Here is a 20,342-nt window from a genome sequence, read left to right as displayed (position 1 = left end):
GTAGTTCTGAACTACAGAGCTAAGAAGCCATCACTTTCTCTGTCGCCAGGGCAACCCAGCAGACAGGATAAAGACGAAAGGAGGAAAGGGATGAGGATTTATATACACCGTGTCACATATCATAAGAAGGTCCAGAATCCTTTGCAGCATCTTTTGGGAGGATTTGCTTTGGATTGTCCAGCACTGATAGACTGTCCAACAGCCAGCTCATAATATCATCTCACTGTTTTTGTCTTGCTCTGTTTAGTTTAGCATTTTCTTAGTAAGATGCCAGACTTTTTTTTTTTCACTACTGTGACCACTAGATGTGAATAGACACATAAATATTGTGTCTGACATTCAGCTCAACAGGTCATTTGAACTGAGGGGAACTGGATTCATCCACTGCTGTATAATTTTGTGGTTGTCAAACTGACAACAGTGACAGGGATTAAAGAAAAGTCATTACACCCCCTTAGAATATCAGAGGTGCATGCAGCAGTGGATAGCCTGGTACATTCACACACAGTCAGTGCCAGTTTGCACCACTTTAGCATAAATAATTGGCAAAGAATATAAAATTCATGTTAAGCAGGAAGAGATTCATAATCCTTAATTCCCTTAATTTACTAGTTCACACGCTACAGTCTTGTCCACTGAACTAATCTGTAAAATACCTGTTAGACACTCCCCAAAACTCGACTGTGATGAGACAGATTTCATTTAATAGCTTCTTGAATGTAAACAGAGTCTTTGAGACCACACCTAGGGAGGAAACTCTTAATCTGTACTCACATGCTACACAAACACACTAATTCTTTATCACTGCAGTCACTCAGTAGGTCTCAAAGTTCACAGTTATTCAGTGGTTGATTAGTATAAATAAATAAATTTTCACCATTACAAGCCATGTATTTATTTATTTTTTTAGAATTTTCCATGGTTTATTAATCCATGTTTCGCAGACACTTTCATCGCTCTTGGGAATATGATGTCGGCTGTCAAAAAAAAAACAAAAAAATAAAACAGTCTTTCTCCAGTACTCTGATGATACTTGAAATATACAATAATTGAAGCCCTCCAGGTGAACTGTCGGGTGGTTCTTAAAAGCTGGAGCATAGCCCTAATGTTTTCTTTGCTACTATTGGAAATGTATGTAACAACTCCTTCGCTCAGGTCTGCTCACCGGTGACCCACATCAGGGCAGAGCAGACCTCTCTTCCACCCAAACAATACAATACCCTAATGCAAGGTAGAGAACTTAACGTCTTGTAGGCACTACATGTTATTCTGCACTATATGTACAAACTTTGAGAATGTGTCCTTTTTTTATTTTTTAAAATTTAATGTTCGAAAGGCTTGATATGTAAATAAAACAGAAATGTATAACTGAATGTGAACGGAAGGTGAATATTTGCTCATTTTTTAAGATGACAGAATGTAAAAAAAAACCCCTAAAAGACATATTTCACACAACAGCAATTTTCTTTATTGTCAGTTTTGACAGTGGGTACTGTAAGTTGATTTCATGCTGAATCACTTTATTAGACACCTTTTTGGTGTGTGTTGAAGGTGCATTATTTGCATATCTTTGCATGACTGCCTCCACAGTGAGGAGTTCATGCTTACAAATACATTATTTTAAGCTGGAGGTACAGTAGGATGGAAAACAGTGATCACTCCACACTTGCTGCATATACAGCATACAAATTATTCAGTTATTCTGTATATACAACATTTTCTAAAATACCATTGGTACAGAGACATTCTTTAACAGTAAAGGTTGACAGCTACTGAAGTTGGAAGATCCTTGGACCTCTAAATCATGAAAATCAGAAATGATTGTTAAGAGTTTCTGACTAGTTTACAAGAAACCACACGTTAGAAGTGGTGAACTGAGGTCTTTAAATGAAGAGGAGTCTTGTCTCTAGTTTACAACACAACACTTCCTTTAAAGCAGGTTGGTCACTGATGATCACTCAGTGAGGCCGGCAGGTCACAAAGGCTTTGGCAGTGATGAAACCTTACACAGTGGCTGAAAAGCAGAGAACATACAGGATGAGGAAACTCTCCATTACTGAAGCAGCTCTCAAAATACTTCATCTAAACTCCTTTCTTTTCACATCAGATGGAAAGAGCTGAAGGAGATGAGAAAAGGAAGTCACTTCAGATTATTGAAATTCCCCATCATCTGATTTTAACAAATAGGTCCAGGTTTAGGCCACATTGGATTGGATAAAGGTTTTTTTTTTTCAGTAACTCCAGAAATAATGTTTTAAATGTGGGATCTGATCTGATCATAATAGATATTCCATTAAAAAAATCTTGATATTGATAGAAGTCTGAAATGTATGAAAATTACTTGAAGGAAAGTATATTAGAGTTAGTAAAGTGCACTAAAGGAGTTCCTGAACATGATTCATGTGACAAAAATTGGATGGTATAACACAATGTTTCAGTACCTACAGATGCTTTAGTGGTTAGAAGCTCAGCTGCTCTAACCACATGTTCCCCTCCTGGCTTTCCCAAAAACTCAAAGTTTCAGTGCTGTTTAACTTCTTAGAATATAAATAAAGAAAAACGAAGAAGACTGTCCACACACCTAGTGTGAAAAAAAAAAACCCTGATAAAATGTTGTAAAAAGTAATCCTGTTCTAATGTCAACCATTAAAAGAAAACAGTGCACAATCGAGATAAAGTAGTTCACGAACTGTGTCTTTGCTCCCAAATGAAATAAATATAAACCTGTCATGCCTTAATTCCTTCGGCATGTTAGCCGTATCTTCTAATTCTGTCGTTCTCCAGATTAAAAAACAAAAGCACATTTTGAAAGTACAAGAGCTTTGTTCAAACTCAGAAAACCAGATGGATTATTAACACTACAGGCGAGACACAGAGATGACTGCGGGAAGCATTGTTAGGATGACAAGTCCGAGCTGTGAGCGTGTTGTGGATCCACCATGGCAGGTCTAAAATATCTGCAGGATGAAGTATGTAGTATGCAGGGGACGTAAGGATGTAACCCCACCACTACAGTCCGCGGGAGATGCATCACATCCATTCCCCTCTGTGAGGATTCATACGATACTTCATGCTGGTGTGGTTAAAGCTACTTAACAGACAAAGCTGGCATGGTGGCATTTCATAAACAGAATACAGATGCGCCGTTTGGTCCTTTAGTAGGTGTTAATTCGGAGTGCAGGGTTGGCTTGTGAGCACAAATGTCTGATGAGGGTCAGTATTGCTGGTTAGCACTCTGTAGGTGGGCGGTTGGTTAACTTACAAGATAAACAAAAATACCTTCATTTCTAACATTCTCCCTTTTTAAATGAACTTAAAGTTCCAGTAAAGCCTTCAAGGCAGATTTTTAAAAAAAAATCATATAAGTTATTTATATCTAGAAGTAAGGCTTTCTCTGATTGACAAAATAAAAATCCCAACTTCTAGATCTTTAAAAATAAGGTGTATTTCTGATGAAATTTTTCCTATAATTTTTTCCATAAGAGTTATCACTCTTTCTCCTCTATAGTAAAATCCTCTTTCATTTCCCAGGCTTAAATAGAGTGCAACCAGAACAGGTCTTTACTATGCCAATGACACACTGGCCTAATTGTGCGTTCAGTCCAAAGTGTCTTTTAAAAGGAAGGAAATGAAACCTCTTCCATTCCCCATTTGCACTGAAACTCAAACCCCCTGACTCTGCTCGTGAGAAACAGAATAAAAGCCTTCACCGATGGTGAGAAAGACACCCAATCAGCAGCGCATTATTCAGCCACAGGAAGCAGTGGCCAAGTCAGCAAAGCCGACTATGCGGGAGACAGAGGGAGAGTTAACAGTGACGCAGTGAATTTAGGCTGAAGTACTGGTCAGACATTACAGAGAAAACATTACATATTGTAAATATTCACCTAGATAACCAGTAAATAAATTCTAAAATGGGGGTGGGGGGTTACACAGTGGGCATCCATAAACTTGGAAGAGGTTCATTTTAAACTCCATCGTGGGAGAGCCAGTGGTAATGCCACAACAATAAAAAGCTACACTGATGAAGGTCATTGCCATTGGGTACAGAGTTAAGTCAAGGTCATCCATCTTTTCCAAAGATTTAACCACCGGAATGTAAAAGCCAGTCTGATCCTAAACCAAGAATTTACCCAAGGGCAACATTTCATCATACATGCTCCAGTCAGACTGCAGGCATTTCGACTCCCAGCCGAGGGGGCCGGGCTAGCAGGCTGGGCAGAGTTATCTGTTGGCTTTGTATTTGGACTTGCTGGCATCACGTGGCTCTTTGCTGGGGTTGCTCCAGTCGTCTGCTTCGGGGCTGGTCTTGTAATGCCGCCACGCCGACTTGTTGAAGACAGGCAGGCGCTCGAAGGACTCACTGGACAGGGCCTTCAAATGGAGGAACAAAACACAAACAAAAAGAGCCAATGCGAGGTCATAATTATTTATCTTTAAAGGAAAAGTTTCACATCGGGGAAACGCGCTTATTTGCTTGCTTTCCGCTAAAACGAGGAGACGATTAGCATAACTAAGGCACTGACAACAGTAACACTTTCTTTTTAGCTAGCAAAAAAAAAAAAAGAAGCGAGCAAGGTTTACCGAATAGTAGCCCCATGATGTCTGGTTGTTTACAGATTAAACAAACAAGATATTACACGTTAGGCCAAGCTAGCTGTGCACACCTGTTTCCAATATGCTTTATGCTATGCTGCTAAGCTAGGGAAATTGTCATGGTACTCCTACTTTAAACTAGAGTAGCTGCACTTCTTGACTTTTTTTTTTTTTCTTTTTACCTTCAGATAGATGACAGCGTCCGTGCCAACGCCTTCCATGGAGTACAGTTTCAGGTCTCCCTGGAAGTATCGGGCATAGAGCCTAGAAATTGGTAAACCGTAGCCAAAACCAGCCTGGCAAAAGGGAGAGGAAAAGAAACAGACTTTAATATCATGCCATGTATGTAACGAATGCATGAGCTAAAAAAAGGGTTTGAGATGGTAACCGAGGTCAATATTGGTTTGATTTTATGTTGAGTGGGTTTACCAGGGGGACGGCGCCTGGCTCCAGGCTCGGCGTAGGGGCAGTGGAATACATATAGTTAAATAGACGGTCTATCTTTCTCAGAGGAACTCCTCCTCCTCTGTCACTGATCTGAAGGACGAAAGTAGGACAGAAGGCAGATGCAAGGTTTAAACAGCGTTTAAACATCAAAGTTTTTTTCACATCAGGAATGATCTGTTTGTGTCTGATTTACCTTTATGGAGAGATCCTCTTTACCCAGAGTGACCTTTGCCTTTACTGGTGGTAGTCCCTCTTTACTGTTCTCATGGAGCTCCACTGTGGCTCTCATTGAGTTCTGCAAACACCCACGGAGTTAATTAACTCAGCTCTTGCATCAGTCCTTACAGAATTATAGTCACATTACCGTTTAATTACATTTCAAGCGCGCTTCAAGAACTAGTTAGGTTAACTGCACTGATTCGGCACCGCTCACCTTGAAGAGCTCAAATAGCATGTGAAAAAGATGAGAGGGCACATACACCACCTGGATGGGCTTTTTAGGAGCCTTCACTGGAGGAAAAGAATGCAAGATGAAACACATACATGCACAAAGCTAGTTCTTTTGAAGTTAATGAGGCTGTAGACATTGTAATCATTATAGGACTAAATCTGGACTCCCTAGCTGCACCCACAAGCTCTAAATAGACTCGGTAACAGAATACACTGTGTTATAGCTGTGCGACAGATTACAGGGAGGAAAGGTTAAATGCATGGACGGATGGATTATTGCATAAAAGCAACATTTTCTTACTGTTGAACTCTTCAATCTTGAGCTCGGGAGCAGCCAAGTAGTATTTCTCACACAGCATCTTGGCTGTGTCATAGGCATCTGGGAGAAGAGGCAAAACGACATGAGTCACAGCAAAAACAGATTCCTGTTAGAGGTCAATAATGTAGCTTCTGTTATTGGGTCACAGAGAGTGCAGCTTTGGATCTGCACTGCTGGAATTCCTGAAAAACGTTCATTGTGTAAACATGCCATTCAGCAAAGATTTTCATGGTTTTGTTTGATTTGTGTCACTGCTGAAAGCGGTGAACTCGGTTTCCCCCAGTTTCCCCTACGAACTGTGCAAATGTTTGCAGCAAAAGAAAAAAAATAATCATCATTGTTATGCAGCAGCTCTGTGCGCAGACATAAGGCTATAAATTGTAATGCAAAGCCAATTTTAAAGTGTGACCTTCTTCAACTCACCACTGACAACTTCAGCAACACTGCAGTTAGGATCTATGCTGCCTATGTGTTTCGGATGAGCAGGGTTGGTGTCATTACCAAACAGGAGAGCTGAACAAAAACATACAGAAATAAAAATTAGCAGCAGAGACAGGCTGTTAACAAAAGCCAAGCAGTTACTCGAAATACAGTATTAAATAATAATAATTGTTTGAGACTCACTGTGCTGGTTGATGAGCATGCGGAAAGAGATGCGGTTGGTGTAAAAGCGGTCGAGGAAATACTGGATGTTGCTGCTGATGAAGGGGTCGAAGCCAAACCTCTCCTTGTACTCTATGACTCCCTGAGCCATGGTGGGAACCACGTCGTTGTGACGGTTACGGATCTCAATCAAGAGCTCCAGGAAACTGAAAACAGAAAATTGAAACGGAGATAAAATTAATCCGCTTTATCGATAGATCGGAGTAATGGCTGACATTTTTAGACTGACAGGGAGGTCATTCTTATTATTGACATATCATAGTGACAGATTTAAAATAAAGAAAAGACAAATTCATCAAGGAAGTAAGGCAAGGCAAGAGACCTTAAAAGGAGTATCTGTATTGTCTCTCTTTATTTCCTTGTTTCGCTCAATGTTTTTTTTTCCTTCTTTAAAAGGCCCAACAAAATGCTCAGTCAGAATGAGTATCAGGCTTACGATCACTGTTCTTTCACTTGCAGTGAGCTGAACAATTCTTGGAAATGTGTTCTCTAAACAGACCGCCTTATTCAAAATCCTGCCCGTGTTTATCAGCCATGTGTGGCTGTTTATCACACGGGCATTGTTATAGTATAAATACGCGGTGTTACCTGTACAGTCAGCAGAGATCTGTGTGTATTAAAGGGGATTAGCTGCAGCGGAGGAGGGACTCTGGACATAAAGACGTAACGCCAGTATACAACAGCTGGGTGTTTGACAAAGAGGTATTTAAACACACACCGTGCTTTCGTTTATGAATCATTAAACAAGGCGGTATTCACTCACTCGTTCAGAGCGTGAGGGTCCTCTGGCTTTCGGTTCTCGTAATCCAGCAGCTCCACAAAACTCTGCATGTACCTGATAAAGCAAAAAAAAAAAAAAAAAGAGGTCAAAGGGCGACTTTTACACACGTCGCTTCTTAATGCCACCATTATTACAACAAACCTTATTTGTCTGCCAGGTCATATAACTGATGGAGGAAGTGTCTTACCATTTTTGAACCAGTCTGACGGAGGGCTGGCTGAGCAGGTTATCAGGCAACAGGTTGACTTCTCTCATGGTGTTGGCCAGCCGCACAGGCAGCTCCTTACGCAGGAACATGTAGGATGTTTTCTCGCACGCATTGTCCCTGCCTGAGAGAAAAATGATTGGTATTTAATGAAGAAGCACGATTTAAAAATGAATGGAACATCTGGAATTTTCACTTGTGAGAATAAACTTTTCCTGCCAAACATATAATTTAATATAAAGTCTCGCTATTAATGGAGGTTCATAGATTAGAAAAGTCACCATTTACAAAACTTCTACTGTTTTTGTGTTGTCATAGTAAGAAAACCACCAGATCTCTTCACCTGGCAAAATTTGTTTCTCAAAGCTTTTAAATTTTCACCCAGTGACAATTAATTGTCTGGTGAAAACCAACCACTCTTATGACAAGCTGCCTCCTGAAGCTGTATAGAAAGTAAAGAGCCACAGTGAAAGTTTGGTATTGGCTGGAGGCTGTAGTGGGTTTCAATTTCCAACCTTTAATTTGATACCTTAAACTTTGCTATCTGGCTAGAAATGTATTTGCTGCCCACAGATGTGAGCCTGAACTATACAAGGAACTCATAAATCTTGTTAACCAGTCGAGAGAGGGAGTCATGCAAAGGTTAGAGGGATTTATGTTTTTAAATCTAAACAGGAAAAACCTGAATCTATCTTGAAAATGACTGTTTGTGAGCCAACTTTTTTTTTCTCCCTTTTTGTTTTTAACATCCTTTAGTTGACCAAAATGTAATTTACACCATGTGAAAAACAGCCCGGTCTCTTATGTGAGCATGTGAGGACTCACAAATAAATCCTATTAACCCTCAGCAGAGAAAACCACTAAACATGGTGAAAGCCTGTTGGGGGGGGGGGGGGGGGGGCTTTCAGGATCACCAACAACACAAAAGAAACATCTGCATGTCAGGTTACAGGAAACCTGTTGTCGGGATATTTGTGTTGCCCCATGAGTGATCTCAAGACAGAGAAGAGAAAGTAAGATATGATATCATTTTATTATCGTAGGAGTGAAAACTTGACAGAATGAAAGGAAGTGTCCTAACACCTCAGCACCCCCTGACTCAGCAATGTAAAGGGAGGCCTCGTAAGTTATGAAATGGGGCAGTGAAAACAACAGATACCGACTCAGTCCTGGAATGACACACATGCTCTATGGCTGCCGACAAACCTTGGATGATGTCTCATTTGTTCCCTTTTTTGAATCACTCCAATTACCCCTCGCCCTCCTGTCCTCTTGACATGAACAAATTACCGCTGACGAGTTACTCGCTGCGTCTCTTAACACATACAAGTGCCGCAGGCCTCTTGTAGTTCACATCCAAGCCACAGCTGTGAGGACAAATTACGTAATGGAGAGGACTTGCGTTAATCAGAGATGGATTAAGAAAAGCCTTGAGTGTAGTCACAAACACACAATTAATAACCGTCATCTTGCATTTCAGGTCTCTTGTCAGAGAGCTACTGACTCAACATAGAGAGTAAAAAAAAATACTACACATACAAGACAAGGCACTTTTATTTGTGTGACACTGATCTTCAGGGGTGCAAACTCTGAATTCAGCTCATAAAGGCTTAAATAAACCTATGAGTAAACCTTCCTGTTGAGCAAGAAAACAAAAAAAAAAAAAAGAACACCGGGTAACATGAGCTGTTTTCACCCTCCCTTGCATACGTGCTGTTGATCCAGTCTGAATGAAAATACCTGCATGGGTAAAGCAGTCTGCTCCCATAGAGAGCAAACCTGCAGCAGAAAGCTGCTGTGCAAAACCATGGGCCTTGCATGACAAGGTAAAGGCTTGTGCCATCAACATGTCACGGGAGGGTTACTAAAATTCAAATGTCAGATGTGATCATTACAAAGTATAACGTTTCACAGCAGCTTGAATTAGACCCATTCTATTAATAACCAGGAGATCTGCCTGTGACACATCAGACTTACAGAGATAGTGTGTGAAATGACAAAAATAAAGGGCCAAAACAAGGCCACTGGATCTGTTCCCTTTTTTTTTTTTTTCTTAAGATGACTGCTACTCACCAAAATCCAAAAACTGCTTAATGGAGAGCGGTGACGGAGAAAATCTGGAGTAATACTCGATTTTGGGGTTTGCGTTTTTCAGAAGAGACATGAAGATCCTCATGGTGAAAGTTTAAAGATGATGCCAGGGTCTAGGCGTAAGAATGAGATTCAGAAAAGGGGGAAAAAAAACAAAAACAAAAAAACCCCGCGACCATTTCATCCCCGGCAATGTTGACAGACGCACAGACAGCCCTCTTCTCTCGTCGGCGTCCACATTTGTCCCAGCCCCCGCGGGTCTCCAGGGGACACGAAACGACGCGATAAATAAATGTCCATAAGGTTACATGATACGATACAAACAATATGCTATCAACGGGGCTTCCTGGATCTTTATTGTTGGACTTTCACATCAGATCAGCATTGTCGAGCTACTCGGATTAAAACGCAGACTTCCGGTTGCGTTTTTGAAAATAAAAACAACTAGCTGTCAAATGTAGCTAATTTGCAAGGTATCGGAGTGAATCATTCAAAGTGTTAGAAAGAAAATGTGGTATCACTTTCTAAAAAGGCAACCTTTATAACTTATTTATGATGACGTATTTTCAGTTACAATTTATTAAACAACAAAAAAATAGCCACAGCAACATGGAACTACAGACGTCTTGGAATTTCTGCACACCTGCAAAAAAAAAATTATTTTGAAAGACATTTTTTAACCTTCCGGCCTGTTTGAGCTAACTTGACGCTTTTGGACAGCACGTACACTCGAAAGTCTCCACTCAACCGCACTTGGCCGTGGCTTGTTGATGCACTGCTGTGATTGGATAAGAGAAACGGAAAGTAGAAACAGTGACGACGCAATTGGACGGAGGCCTGTCAATACAACAGAGTTTAAGTTTCCTTGTTTATCTTCAGCCGCTTATTGTGATACATAGAGTTACATTCAGGCAAAGTCGATGGGCAGTATATGTAAAGAGTAAAAATACATGCTTAATATATTTATGAACTACAAAGTTTCTCATTGGATTACAGTTTTCTGCACCGCACATTGTTGTGTTCTACTGCCACCTAGCGGCAAAACATTAAAAGTATCAGTGAGATACAGCAGCTGGATGGAAAAACTGAAAACACTGTACTCAGTGTCACTTAGTAATTGAAAATTCTTCTGAGGAGTAAAATGTTTGCATTGGACAGATGGATAAGAGTGACATTAATGCTCCACTAGCTGTAACACAAAAGGCACATGCATAACAAAAATACAGTTTATTTTATGTTTATGTGTGCAGTAATGCCTCAGAAAAAAAAGAGCACATACACAAGTGAAAAAACTTAATTTTTTGGGGTTCCCATACGTTTGCTGAAATGTTCCTGGAAAGGGCTGCGTCATTCAACATGAATTAAACTTCAGTAAATTCAGTTAAAGTGGTAAACCTCTGAGTAATTAATTCCAATTTATTCCCATCAGAGCACAGTATGCACGCTGAACATGCTTAAGTTTAAAACATGCCCACCAGCAGGCTTAAGTATGCATGTATTTTTTTTTAACTGAAAAATACTTTTTATAACAATAAATCAACAATCCATGAACATTTAGTAGGGTTTTAAGTAATTATTCTGCGTAGGATCTGTCAAGTTGTACCAGAGAAAGAGCAACAGCAGGAGCAGTGATTTCTTTTGTTTGCTTGCTTGCCAAGGATAATTCAACCACATACAGAAAATACCAAAATAATTTTGCCTGTGTAAAATTCATCCTTATGAGACATCACTGATCTGTTTCTTTCTAGTTTAATTTTGATTATAAGCAAATATCCACTTCACTTCCCAGGACACTTCCTCAGAAAGTATAAGGTAATTACAGTCCTATAAAATAAAGCATTACCGTTTGAGCCTCTAGCATGAACATGCATGCTCTCTCTCTCTCTCTCTCTCTCTCTCTCTCTCGCTCTCTCTTTTTTTTGTTTTTGGTAAAAACAAATTGAAATGAGGCATTGGATAAAGTACATGTGACCTGAGTATCCCCAGCAATCAAGCAGTTCCGTGATCCTTAATGAGCATCCACAAGATTATTCAACATATAATTCATATTCGTATTTATTCATACACTTATATCATCTCTTAATCAAATAAATGTGGGAAAATAAAAATGGCATGCACACACATACAAACACGTACATTCTTGTTTTACTATCTTTGTGAGGATATTCATTGACGTAATGTGTTCTCTTGCCCCCAGGGCCCCCTACCTTAACCGTAACCCTAATATCCTCACAATGATAGTTCTGAACCGAAGTTTGGGCCACACAACCATAGAAAGACACACAAACACACACACTCAGTTCTCATGCAGACTCCGGAATTGAAACCATCTTGGTATTTTCATTGTCGTCGTGTTCTTCTTCAGGTAAAGGATCGTACTGCCGTCGATACAGCAGTCGCGTTACCAGCGTGATGATGAACATCTCCAGGATCAACAGCTGCTGACTCATCACTGCAGGGCAGAAAGTAAAGGAAGTAGAAGTGAAAATGGGGGAATACAATGAAAGGAGACATAGAGGAGTCGGTCCAGGCAAACAAATGACTGCATGGATGGAATGACTGTACGGGTGGATATTGACTCACTGTATCCCCTGGCTTTGGAAGAAAAAGGTGGAGTGCAGGCAATGGTTCCATTCAGAGCCAAGATGTTAATGATGGCTGTCTGCAGCTGGCTCAGGATCAGCACCAGCTACAAACACAAACACAAACACACACAGTTAACCTTTAACACAAAGCTGGAAAAAAAAGTTATGGCCCTATAACCTGATATGTTATTAGAAATGAGTGTTTACTTACAGACAGGCAAATATATATATAGTCAATTTGTGCTAGTTACTGTCCATCATGAGGTGTGTAAACACCTGTGTGTGTGCATTTATGTTTCTCCCGTGCCTTACCTGATACATGGCATACTTGGGGATGATCTTGAGCGTCTTTAAGGCTACCTTCAGATGCATGAACATGATCGCTACAGGCCATAGGGCTATGATTGTTAAGATGCCCACGAATGGATTGATCCATATAGCAGCTCCGGTAATCGACAACTGAAATGCAGCCACACACATATGCCTTCAAGTTAGCTGGAACCCATGGGCACACGCATTTATTAAAAGTCGTGCTAGGAATCTGCTGAGGGCTGAGTCATGTCACAACAGGTATTCGTCTACCAGTAGAAGAAAAACAGCTTATATTTCTATGAGATCAGGTGATGTTTCCATGTCAGAGTGCGGGTCTGAAATAAGAACTGAGTTTCTTATTATTTGGTGGCATTTAAATGAATGCTTAAAGCACAGTAACTGTGAGTCATTGATGAAAAGACTCATCCGTATCATAGTGACTTGATCATTTCTTAATGTGAGCAAAAGGAAATCCTGGTACATTCTGCATTAGCTCATTCATTTAATCATCATGAGTCAAACATGAGTTATGCACAGATTAAGAATGTGTTTTTCACCAGTGTTGTGAAGACATTGTTTTATAAAAATGATTGAATTCGTGACTGATAATTACCATCTTTGCATTTGCAAATAATACAATCAGTACTGAAGCAAGATTATGGCTGTGATTTTCGTACACTACATTTAAAAAAAAAAGGAAATTTTAATTTCTAGATACCCACAACTGAAATCACAGAAAAGTAAACAGAGGAGGCGTGGGCGTAGTGGCAAACTACTCTATGTTTTTATGACTCATTGGTGAACATCGAAAATCTGGGAAAATAAATAGTACAAACATATTTTAGGGAAATAATAGCACGAGGATATGCCTTTGAGAATTTCCATGTTTCAAACTCACATCATCTAGATCAAAGTTCCCATTGGTCGAGAGGACAATGGAGAGGATGGTGAAGACAATCTTCAGGAGGGCAAACTGGAACGAGCCAAGTTTGAGCAGGAAGAGAGAACGCCTGGAGTTAGAAAGAGAGGAAATTATTTTGTGGTAGCTGCTGATGACAGAACATGGTTCTAGTCCCTAAGTGTGTTTTAAAAACTATTCAAAGTTCATTGTGGAATTCCCCAATTCCCCGAACCTATCCTGGATTATCACTGCAGGATGTTTGAACAATTCTGTCAGGGTTAGGTTATTTCCCTCACTTCCCTCGTGTTCTCCCTCTGTTTTCTAACCCTTTCCTTCTGTGGTGTCTTTGTCCCCAGTCTGTCTCTTTCACTGTCTCTCTGTGTGTGAGCTGGGCATGGTTACCTGGTTCATCTCCAGATAAACTCATTTGCACAGATTCCTCCACTTACACGAGTATATTAGCCCCAGTTCATCCCTCCAGTCTTCGCCAGATCATTCTACTCGTGTGATCAAAAGCTACCGCCAACTTCCTCTTTACTCCAGTCTTGTTTCCTAATGCTTCTCCAACTCTGTGCATGGCTACCTGCCACTCCTGCCGTCAAGCCACGTCCAGCTCTGTCCACGTCTGCCCCCAGTTTGGACTCAGCTTCAGCCTGCCTGTCCTGCTCTCACAGACCATATCCAGCCTGACACTCAATCCGTTCATTCCCGTCCTCTCCCCTTCAAACAAACCTTACCAACAACAAAATTTACCTTAAACTTTCACCTGCACCTGGAGTCTGTGTTCTGCATTTTGGGTCTCAAATCAAAATCAATCAAATCAAAGAACTTTATTTGTCGCTTGGGGGGCAATTCATGTCTGCCAGTGAACAGATCACAACAAATTCAGAGTAGCCTCAGGTGCAACCTTCACTGGCTCCTGAGATGTCTTTTTTTGGATTGGTCTTTGCTGAGAAACAACAATAACAGACTGACTTTTTGACTTGGTGTTTCCTGAGAGAGCACATATGATCCTGAAATGGAGCTGTTGTTGGGAAACTGGGCACAAGATTAAAGAGGAAGCGCTGAGCTTGTCCTGACTTGCGTTTCCATCATCATCACCATCATCAGCTTCACGCAAAAGGATTTTATTTATCTTTACGCAGAGTGGCTGCATGTTAAGCAATGAATAGAATTGAAAATAGGCACACCTGTTTGTCATTCCCTAACCCCCGCTGAGAACAGCATCTAGCCTAAACAGACTGTTCCTGTTTCTAATGGTTTTACACAACAATGTGTGTGGGGAAAAAAATTGATCAGATGAAAAGATGGATCAATCAACTGTGTCACATAGTGAAAGTGCAATCAGTCTTTATTCTGCTGGGAAGGAGCATAAACAGCCTCTTGTGCCACAGCAAGACACGTGTTTTCGTGCCCCGACAGAGCAGAGCAACCAGGAGTGTGTTCAACTCACAGAACAGTACATCCAGAGTGCAACACTGTCTGTACCGGGAGTTTACACAATCTTCAAAAATGACATCAGGGTACTTGTGCACTAGCCTGACCCCTCTAACAACATGTGGTTAGAAGCTGCACAGGATCTGTGCCTCATTAGAATTGCAGGTTGTTTCACCGCAGCAATGCAGGGATTGCTCAGTACGAAACCAATCAACCCCTGGAAAGCTTGCAGCCGTGGCTGTTACAGACAGTGGCATCGTCTCCCTTCGAATCCCTAAAAGAATAGTTTGGGACTTTTGGGGGAATGCTTGTTTGTTCTTTAGCCAAGAATTCAAGCAAGTGGTTGATACCACTCTCATATCTGTACTGTATATAGAAGGAGCCAGCTGCTGGTTAGCTTATCATGTTAATGACAGAATGGTGAATTTTGGACAGAAGCCATCTGGCTTTTCCCCCCCCCCATTTCCAGTCTTTGTGCTAAGCTAAGCTATGGCTGTAGCTGTGGTATTGATCTTCTCATCTAACTCCACTGTCAGTACTTATACTTGCTGAGCACAGCTCATGCATGGAAGTCATTGTGGTCTCATCTCTTTCAAGCAGAAAACAGAAAACACCAGTTGAAATTAGAAGTCAATCAATGCGGTTCGCAAAAAAACCCTCATTTTCCGGTATCAGTATTTACACAGCTGACTGTGTAGTTGATCCAAAAACCTCTTAGGGCCTTTTTTTTCCCTAGTTTAAATGCACTCTCACACGCCCCACGATGGGAGCTGTCCAAAAAACTTTTTTACTGTCATAAAATGAAAGATAAGCTTCTGCTGAGTGTTCCTCGGGGGATGTTCACACTCAGGGTGCTGTTAGAAATGAACAATGTTAATTTGATTATGATGGCGATAACCGCAGATTGTGTTTCGTTTACCGTGTGATGGCGACGTGCGGCAGGCAGAGGCAGCAGCAGCAACAGGGCCCTGTGCTGATCTTCAGTTTATGTCTCCCTGCTCGCTTCAGGAAGGCCTCATCGCCACCCACCTCCTCCAGCATCAGGATCAGGAACTTGAACACCACAATGGCAAAGTAGCTGCGAAGAGAAGATTAGAGGAGGTTTGGGGGGGGGGGGGGGGGGGTGGGGGATAACAGAAATCAGGAATGAGGGAAGGAAAGAGAGGAAGGCAGGACAAATTAGAGAAGCGTGAAGAGAAGAAATGGAGACAGAGGACTTCCATAGAAACTTCCATACATATTACATAACAGTATAACTGTTTTCTATAAAACTCTTGGTAAGTTACGACACACAAGTTTCCCATGTATGATCTTTCACTGTGGCAGCACAGCACAGAGAGAGAGATGGAATCTGAGTGAGAGAGAAACAAAGAAAAAGGTACCTACCAGGCAGATGTCATATCAGTAAACATGATGGCTCTGGGGATCCACATCCCCAGACAGGACATGGTGGCAATCACCTGAAAACCAGAGAAGTAGGTAAACACCATGTGAAGATTTAGTATATTTGACCAACGCCTGTGTATTTTGCCCTGGAAGCAGTGTATTATGTCTTACCGGTGCTGCCCCGTTCACCCAAATAATTACACTCTTCTTATTTGCTGGCACTTTCCTATAGATGTAGACGCACTCCTCTATGAAGACCAGCATAGACATTGTCGCCATGAACGTGAGGATGGAGTACAGGATGATGCCAAAGACATCCAACTCTGCAGGGAGAGAAGAGAAATTACAACATGCTCAAATTTCAGCTGGGACTTTGGAAACAAAAGTAACTCTTAGGAAACTTGATGTGATTGTTGATGGTACTGTTATGAAGAACTTTATATCCCCTTCAGGAAATATTTGAGAGAGGCATCCTTTTGAATTTTGGTCTTAATCACATGACTTTCTGCCTACAGATGGAAACACATTTCAAAACTGGTCCTATTTGTGCAAGGCACTGCATTATGCAATGTGAGATCCGCCACAAACCTACACACATGATAGTTTGGCCAAAATATTCCCAGATGTCAGTGACACATGCTACAGATGTAAACAACCGTCTGCCACTCTTACCCACATGGTATGCGCCTCTCCCGCATTAACAGACTGTTGGACAGCGATATCTTATACCTATTGTAATCTATTTCACAATCCATCGAGCAGCTGTATTCCTGGAAGAGTGCAACTTCCGTAGGAACCTCAGAGGCACATATGGTCCCAATTAAATTTCTCAAACACAAAAGGTAAGACAGGTGATGACAAAGCTGCAGCTATGTTCTAAATGAAGGAGGAAAGGTTGAGTCAACTGTTTCAGCGTGTTGCCTGTGAGTATTCTGGTCATATGCGTCATTTAGTCTGTGGCATCCAAAGTCATTAGCAGTAATCAGTACATAAAAACACATACATACACCCCTAGTTTGACTATGCCGTCTTCTTAATTCATGTCTGGTGGACAAAAGTTTGAAATTCCAGTTGATTAATACAGTTGACTTTTTAAGTTGTTTCTAAAATCTATAAAAATAATAATAATAATGTTTTATTGCTTTCCCCTTGTCTACTTAAACTGTTTCTGTCCTGTGTTCCTTTTGTTCTTTTCTAAACCATCTGACGTCAAATGTGGCCAGACATGTGGAAAGCATATTGAGCTTTATGCAAAAAATGTGGACGCTGAAGATTTTAACTTTCCTTTTTCTTACAAACAAAACTGATCCACATTGTACATGTGAGATATTAAATATTTTACAGGTATAGCCCAAAAAAATACTAGTTTTCGGTCACTGAAGTCGAGATAGATATTAGAATTAAAAAAAAATATCTTATAAAAATAGTTTGGTCATTACCATTTTTTTGGACACAAGCACATGATAGTGATTTCTTTTCTTAAATCAGGGATCCCTTAAATTAGTTTTTTAAAGAATTGTGACCAAGATATGTACTGAGCGGGACATTTAACAGTTGCTCTCTGGTGGTCAAGCCAACAGTGACGCTATTTCTAAGATTACCTAAAACTTTGGTATTTTAGTACAGGAATTTCTTGTTATTTATTAGTCCACATTTAGAATAGGACAATATATGCTATAATCTGAGATCTGCATATATATACACTGACTTGACAAATGTACTTATTATGATCACGCTTCAGTATATATTCAGCGATCAATCATACCAAAACGGAGAAAAACTGTGTATAGATATAGATATAGATATGATCCGACAGCAACCAGTGTCAGGTCCAATCTCCCCAGGAATCACCAATGTTAACAAAGTATTCATCTTTTTTTTTTTAACTTCATACTGTACTTTCATAGAAAGCCTTTTAATACGATGCACACGTTAACATTGGGATTTCAATCATAAAAGTGCTGCTTAGCTCTATTTAAGTGGATTTTCTCTCCATATCCCTACCAATGTCAGGCTGCAAAACCTCTGTTTTTTTTTTTTTCTTAGTGCCATGACAAATGAAAAGCAAAATCAAATGGATAATCCAACACTCGTCTGCACCCTGAATGCGAATTTACAATAATACCACCACTCAAGTGAAACTGGATTAATGGATTAGCTCTTTAATTACCTGGAAAGTCATAACCAGGAACAGAGAGCTGAGCTCTGTTTGAACAAGTTACTTTAATTTGACTGTTTACATGGATACTACTCTTGCCTAATATTTATTCCATGTCTGGGCTTTTAACTGGGATCAGTGGACCAATCAAAGCCTGTTGACTGAGGGAGTCCTCAGTAAACAAAAATAGAATCGTTTCTTTTTTCTGAAAATAAATTTCTGAAAATGTAAAGGACCCCCATTCTATTATCACTTTACCAAAAATGAAGAGGATCAGTGGATGCCCTACAGGGAAAACCCACTAGTCCACAACCTGCCAGCAGTGACCAAAGTGGAATCCAGGGACTTTCAAGAATCCATGAGCTCCCCGATTAATCCAGTTTAGTTTCTCTTCCCCTGTTCCCGCGACTCTACACTTTAGAAAGTGCATTTTAAAAAATCACACCAACTGCAAATGAGACTCCTGCGGATTAGATCTACAGATGCATCATGTGCAGTCACTCTATACAGAACCTGATCAGGTTGTGCTCCTGGGACAAAACTTGGAGATGCTTGGACAAGTGGCCGATGTGCGGCACCTAAACCAAGCAGTCTACTCACTGAGGATGATGTCGATGGCGAGAGGAGGTTGACTGTTGCAGCTCGGGTCAATAGTTCGGTTGGATCCATTATTCATGCTGGCAGCAACTGATGTCGACGGATTTTCACAAATGTAACTTCCAGTTATGTCTCAGCTCCGCGTAAATCCACAGACGCTCGGTGCGTAATCAGTCCGGAGATGCGCACACTCTTCTCTCCAAAACTCCAAAAGACCGTCCTCAAACTTTCCACAGAGGGATATCTGGCTCCAAGGTACCCCGAAACAGTCCCTTTTTCAGTCCCTGGACCCGCCTCCCTCCCGCTGTCATAGGACAGGGAGTTGTCTGTCAAATCAGCGCTGCTTGAGTAATTAATGCAAAAACGCAGTTTGTGAGATGAGAATTAATATTATTTGGGGGGGAAAAACAAACAAAAAAAAAACTTGTCAAACCGTCCTCAGGTTTGATTTAATTGCTTTTCCGCAAGACTTTATTGCAGCATTAAATATGTGAGCGCAACAATAAACGATCTATGCAAGAAATAAGCAAGTTGTTTATGCTGTGTTTAATGAGGTTTGGAAGTTTGTAGCTCACCCATGGCAACATGTGGCCTTGTGGTGTGTCTTTCTGCAACTTTAGAGAACGGTTCACGGATCATGGTTCATGGTAATGATCAGACCAGCTTCACCGAGCCTAACCGAGGCCTGTAGAGAATGTCAAGTTCTGTGAAAGTGGTACACTCAAGCCCTTACTTAACGCGGAGTGACTCAACATTTTTTGGGGCATCTCAAATTTTCTCATTGTCTGGCTTTTGTCCTTGTTTTTCACATAATGTTTTAGTTACTTGAGAACTTTCCTGGCCCTCGTTTGAGGCCAAGTACAGTATTTCTCCTGGCTTCAAGAGGATACATTCCAAATTAGGTGGATTCTGAGGGAGCACAGCCAGATTTATTACTTCATCTTAAGGGAATTATTAAGAGAATTATTCTCATCAGTAGAAATGGGGATTCATGGCTAACTGGGAATGTTTTTTTTTACAGGAGGAGGGAAGGTTTAACAGCATTAGGTGTGTGTGTGTGTGTGTATGTGTGGTGGTATGGGATGGGAGGGGGTATTTCTTAGGAATGGAGCTTGTGGACAACACAAGCACTCACATCACATGCCGCCCCCCGCGTTCCCATAGAAACATGTGCAGGGGTATCGTCATGTGAGGCATTTGCTGGAAATCTGTATGCGCCCTTGGCTCTATTTGAATCATTTTCCACAACACTGAAAGGCCTTTTATTGTGATCCAAAACATCGGTAGTATTATGCTGGACAGCGGTGATGACAAAATGCAATTTGACAGGGAACATTTTTACCAACATCTCACCAGATACAAGCTGCATCCAAGTGGTTATTCTTTTGATTTCCTGTGAGAAGGTGCTCTAACA

The 20,342-nt window shown here is 40.8% G+C and overlaps 2 protein-coding genes across 3 annotated transcripts; both read right to left on the bottom strand.

The window, feature by feature from the left end:
• Window positions 1-1,450: 1,450 nt before the first annotated feature.
• Window positions 1,451-9,958, bottom strand: pdk3a (pyruvate dehydrogenase kinase, isozyme 3a). Of its 2 annotated transcripts, XM_041065418.1 has the most exons (12): window positions 9,535-9,958; window positions 7,444-7,585; window positions 7,239-7,310; window positions 6,437-6,621; window positions 6,236-6,325; window positions 5,795-5,872; window positions 5,477-5,553; window positions 5,237-5,338; window positions 5,026-5,133; window positions 4,779-4,892; window positions 4,254-4,374; window positions 1,451-2,014 (listed from the first exon to the last, which is right to left on the bottom strand). In XM_041065418.1, exons 1-12 carry the CDS (start codon window positions 9,635-9,637, stop codon window positions 2,004-2,006), a joined length of 1,203 nt encoding a protein of 400 aa, XP_040921352.1. In that variant the 5' UTR covers window positions 9,638-9,958; the 3' UTR covers window positions 1,451-2,003. The 2 variants fall into 2 exon arrangements, with proteins under 2 accessions (XP_040921352.1, XP_040921351.1); XM_041065417.1 differs by having other exon boundaries at window positions 1,451-4,374.
• A 1,226-nt stretch (window positions 9,959-11,184) lies between these two features.
• On the bottom strand, window positions 11,185-19,189 carry slc51a (solute carrier family 51 subunit alpha). The gene is made up of 8 exons (XM_041065415.1): window positions 18,932-19,189; window positions 16,345-16,496; window positions 16,174-16,247; window positions 15,707-15,865; window positions 13,348-13,459; window positions 12,450-12,596; window positions 12,136-12,241; window positions 11,185-12,004 (listed from the first exon to the last, which is right to left on the bottom strand). Exons 1-8 carry the CDS (start codon window positions 19,005-19,007, stop codon window positions 11,856-11,858), a joined length of 975 nt encoding a protein of 324 aa, XP_040921349.1. The 5' UTR covers window positions 19,008-19,189; the 3' UTR covers window positions 11,185-11,855.
• Between the last annotated feature and the right edge of the window lie 1,153 nt (window positions 19,190-20,342).

Source organism: Toxotes jaculatrix, chromosome 20 (assembly GCF_017976425.1).
Source record: "Toxotes jaculatrix isolate fToxJac2 chromosome 20, fToxJac2.pri, whole genome shotgun sequence".
Classification (NCBI taxonomy): domain Eukaryota; kingdom Metazoa; phylum Chordata; class Actinopteri; family Toxotidae; genus Toxotes; species Toxotes jaculatrix.
This window is presented reverse-complemented; position numbering and strand designations above follow the sequence as displayed.

Coding starts and splice junctions, on each gene's coding strand:
- slc51a (XM_041065415.1), bottom strand. CDS start 19,007: ATGAATAATGGATCCAACCGAACTATTGACCCGAGCTGCAACAGTCAA. Junction 16,497..18,931: donor CGCCATCGACATCATCCTCA/GTGAGTAGACTG, acceptor CTCTCCCTGCAG/AGTTGGATGTCTTTGGCATC. Junction 15,866..16,173: donor ACTGATATGACATCTGCCTG/GTAGGTACCTTT, acceptor TTCTCTTCGCAG/CTACTTTGCCATTGTGGTGT.
- pdk3a (XM_041065417.1), bottom strand. CDS start 9,637: ATGAGGATCTTCATGTCTCTTCTGAAAAACGCAAACCCCAAAATCGAG. Junction 6,622..7,238: donor GACCCTCACGCTCTGAACGA/GTGAGTGAATAC, acceptor TTCTGTTTTCAG/TTTCCTGGAGCTCTTGATTG. Junction 5,339..5,476: donor TGCTATTTGAGCTCTTCAAG/GTGAGCGGTGCC, acceptor GGGTGTTTGCAG/AACTCAATGAGAGCCACAGT.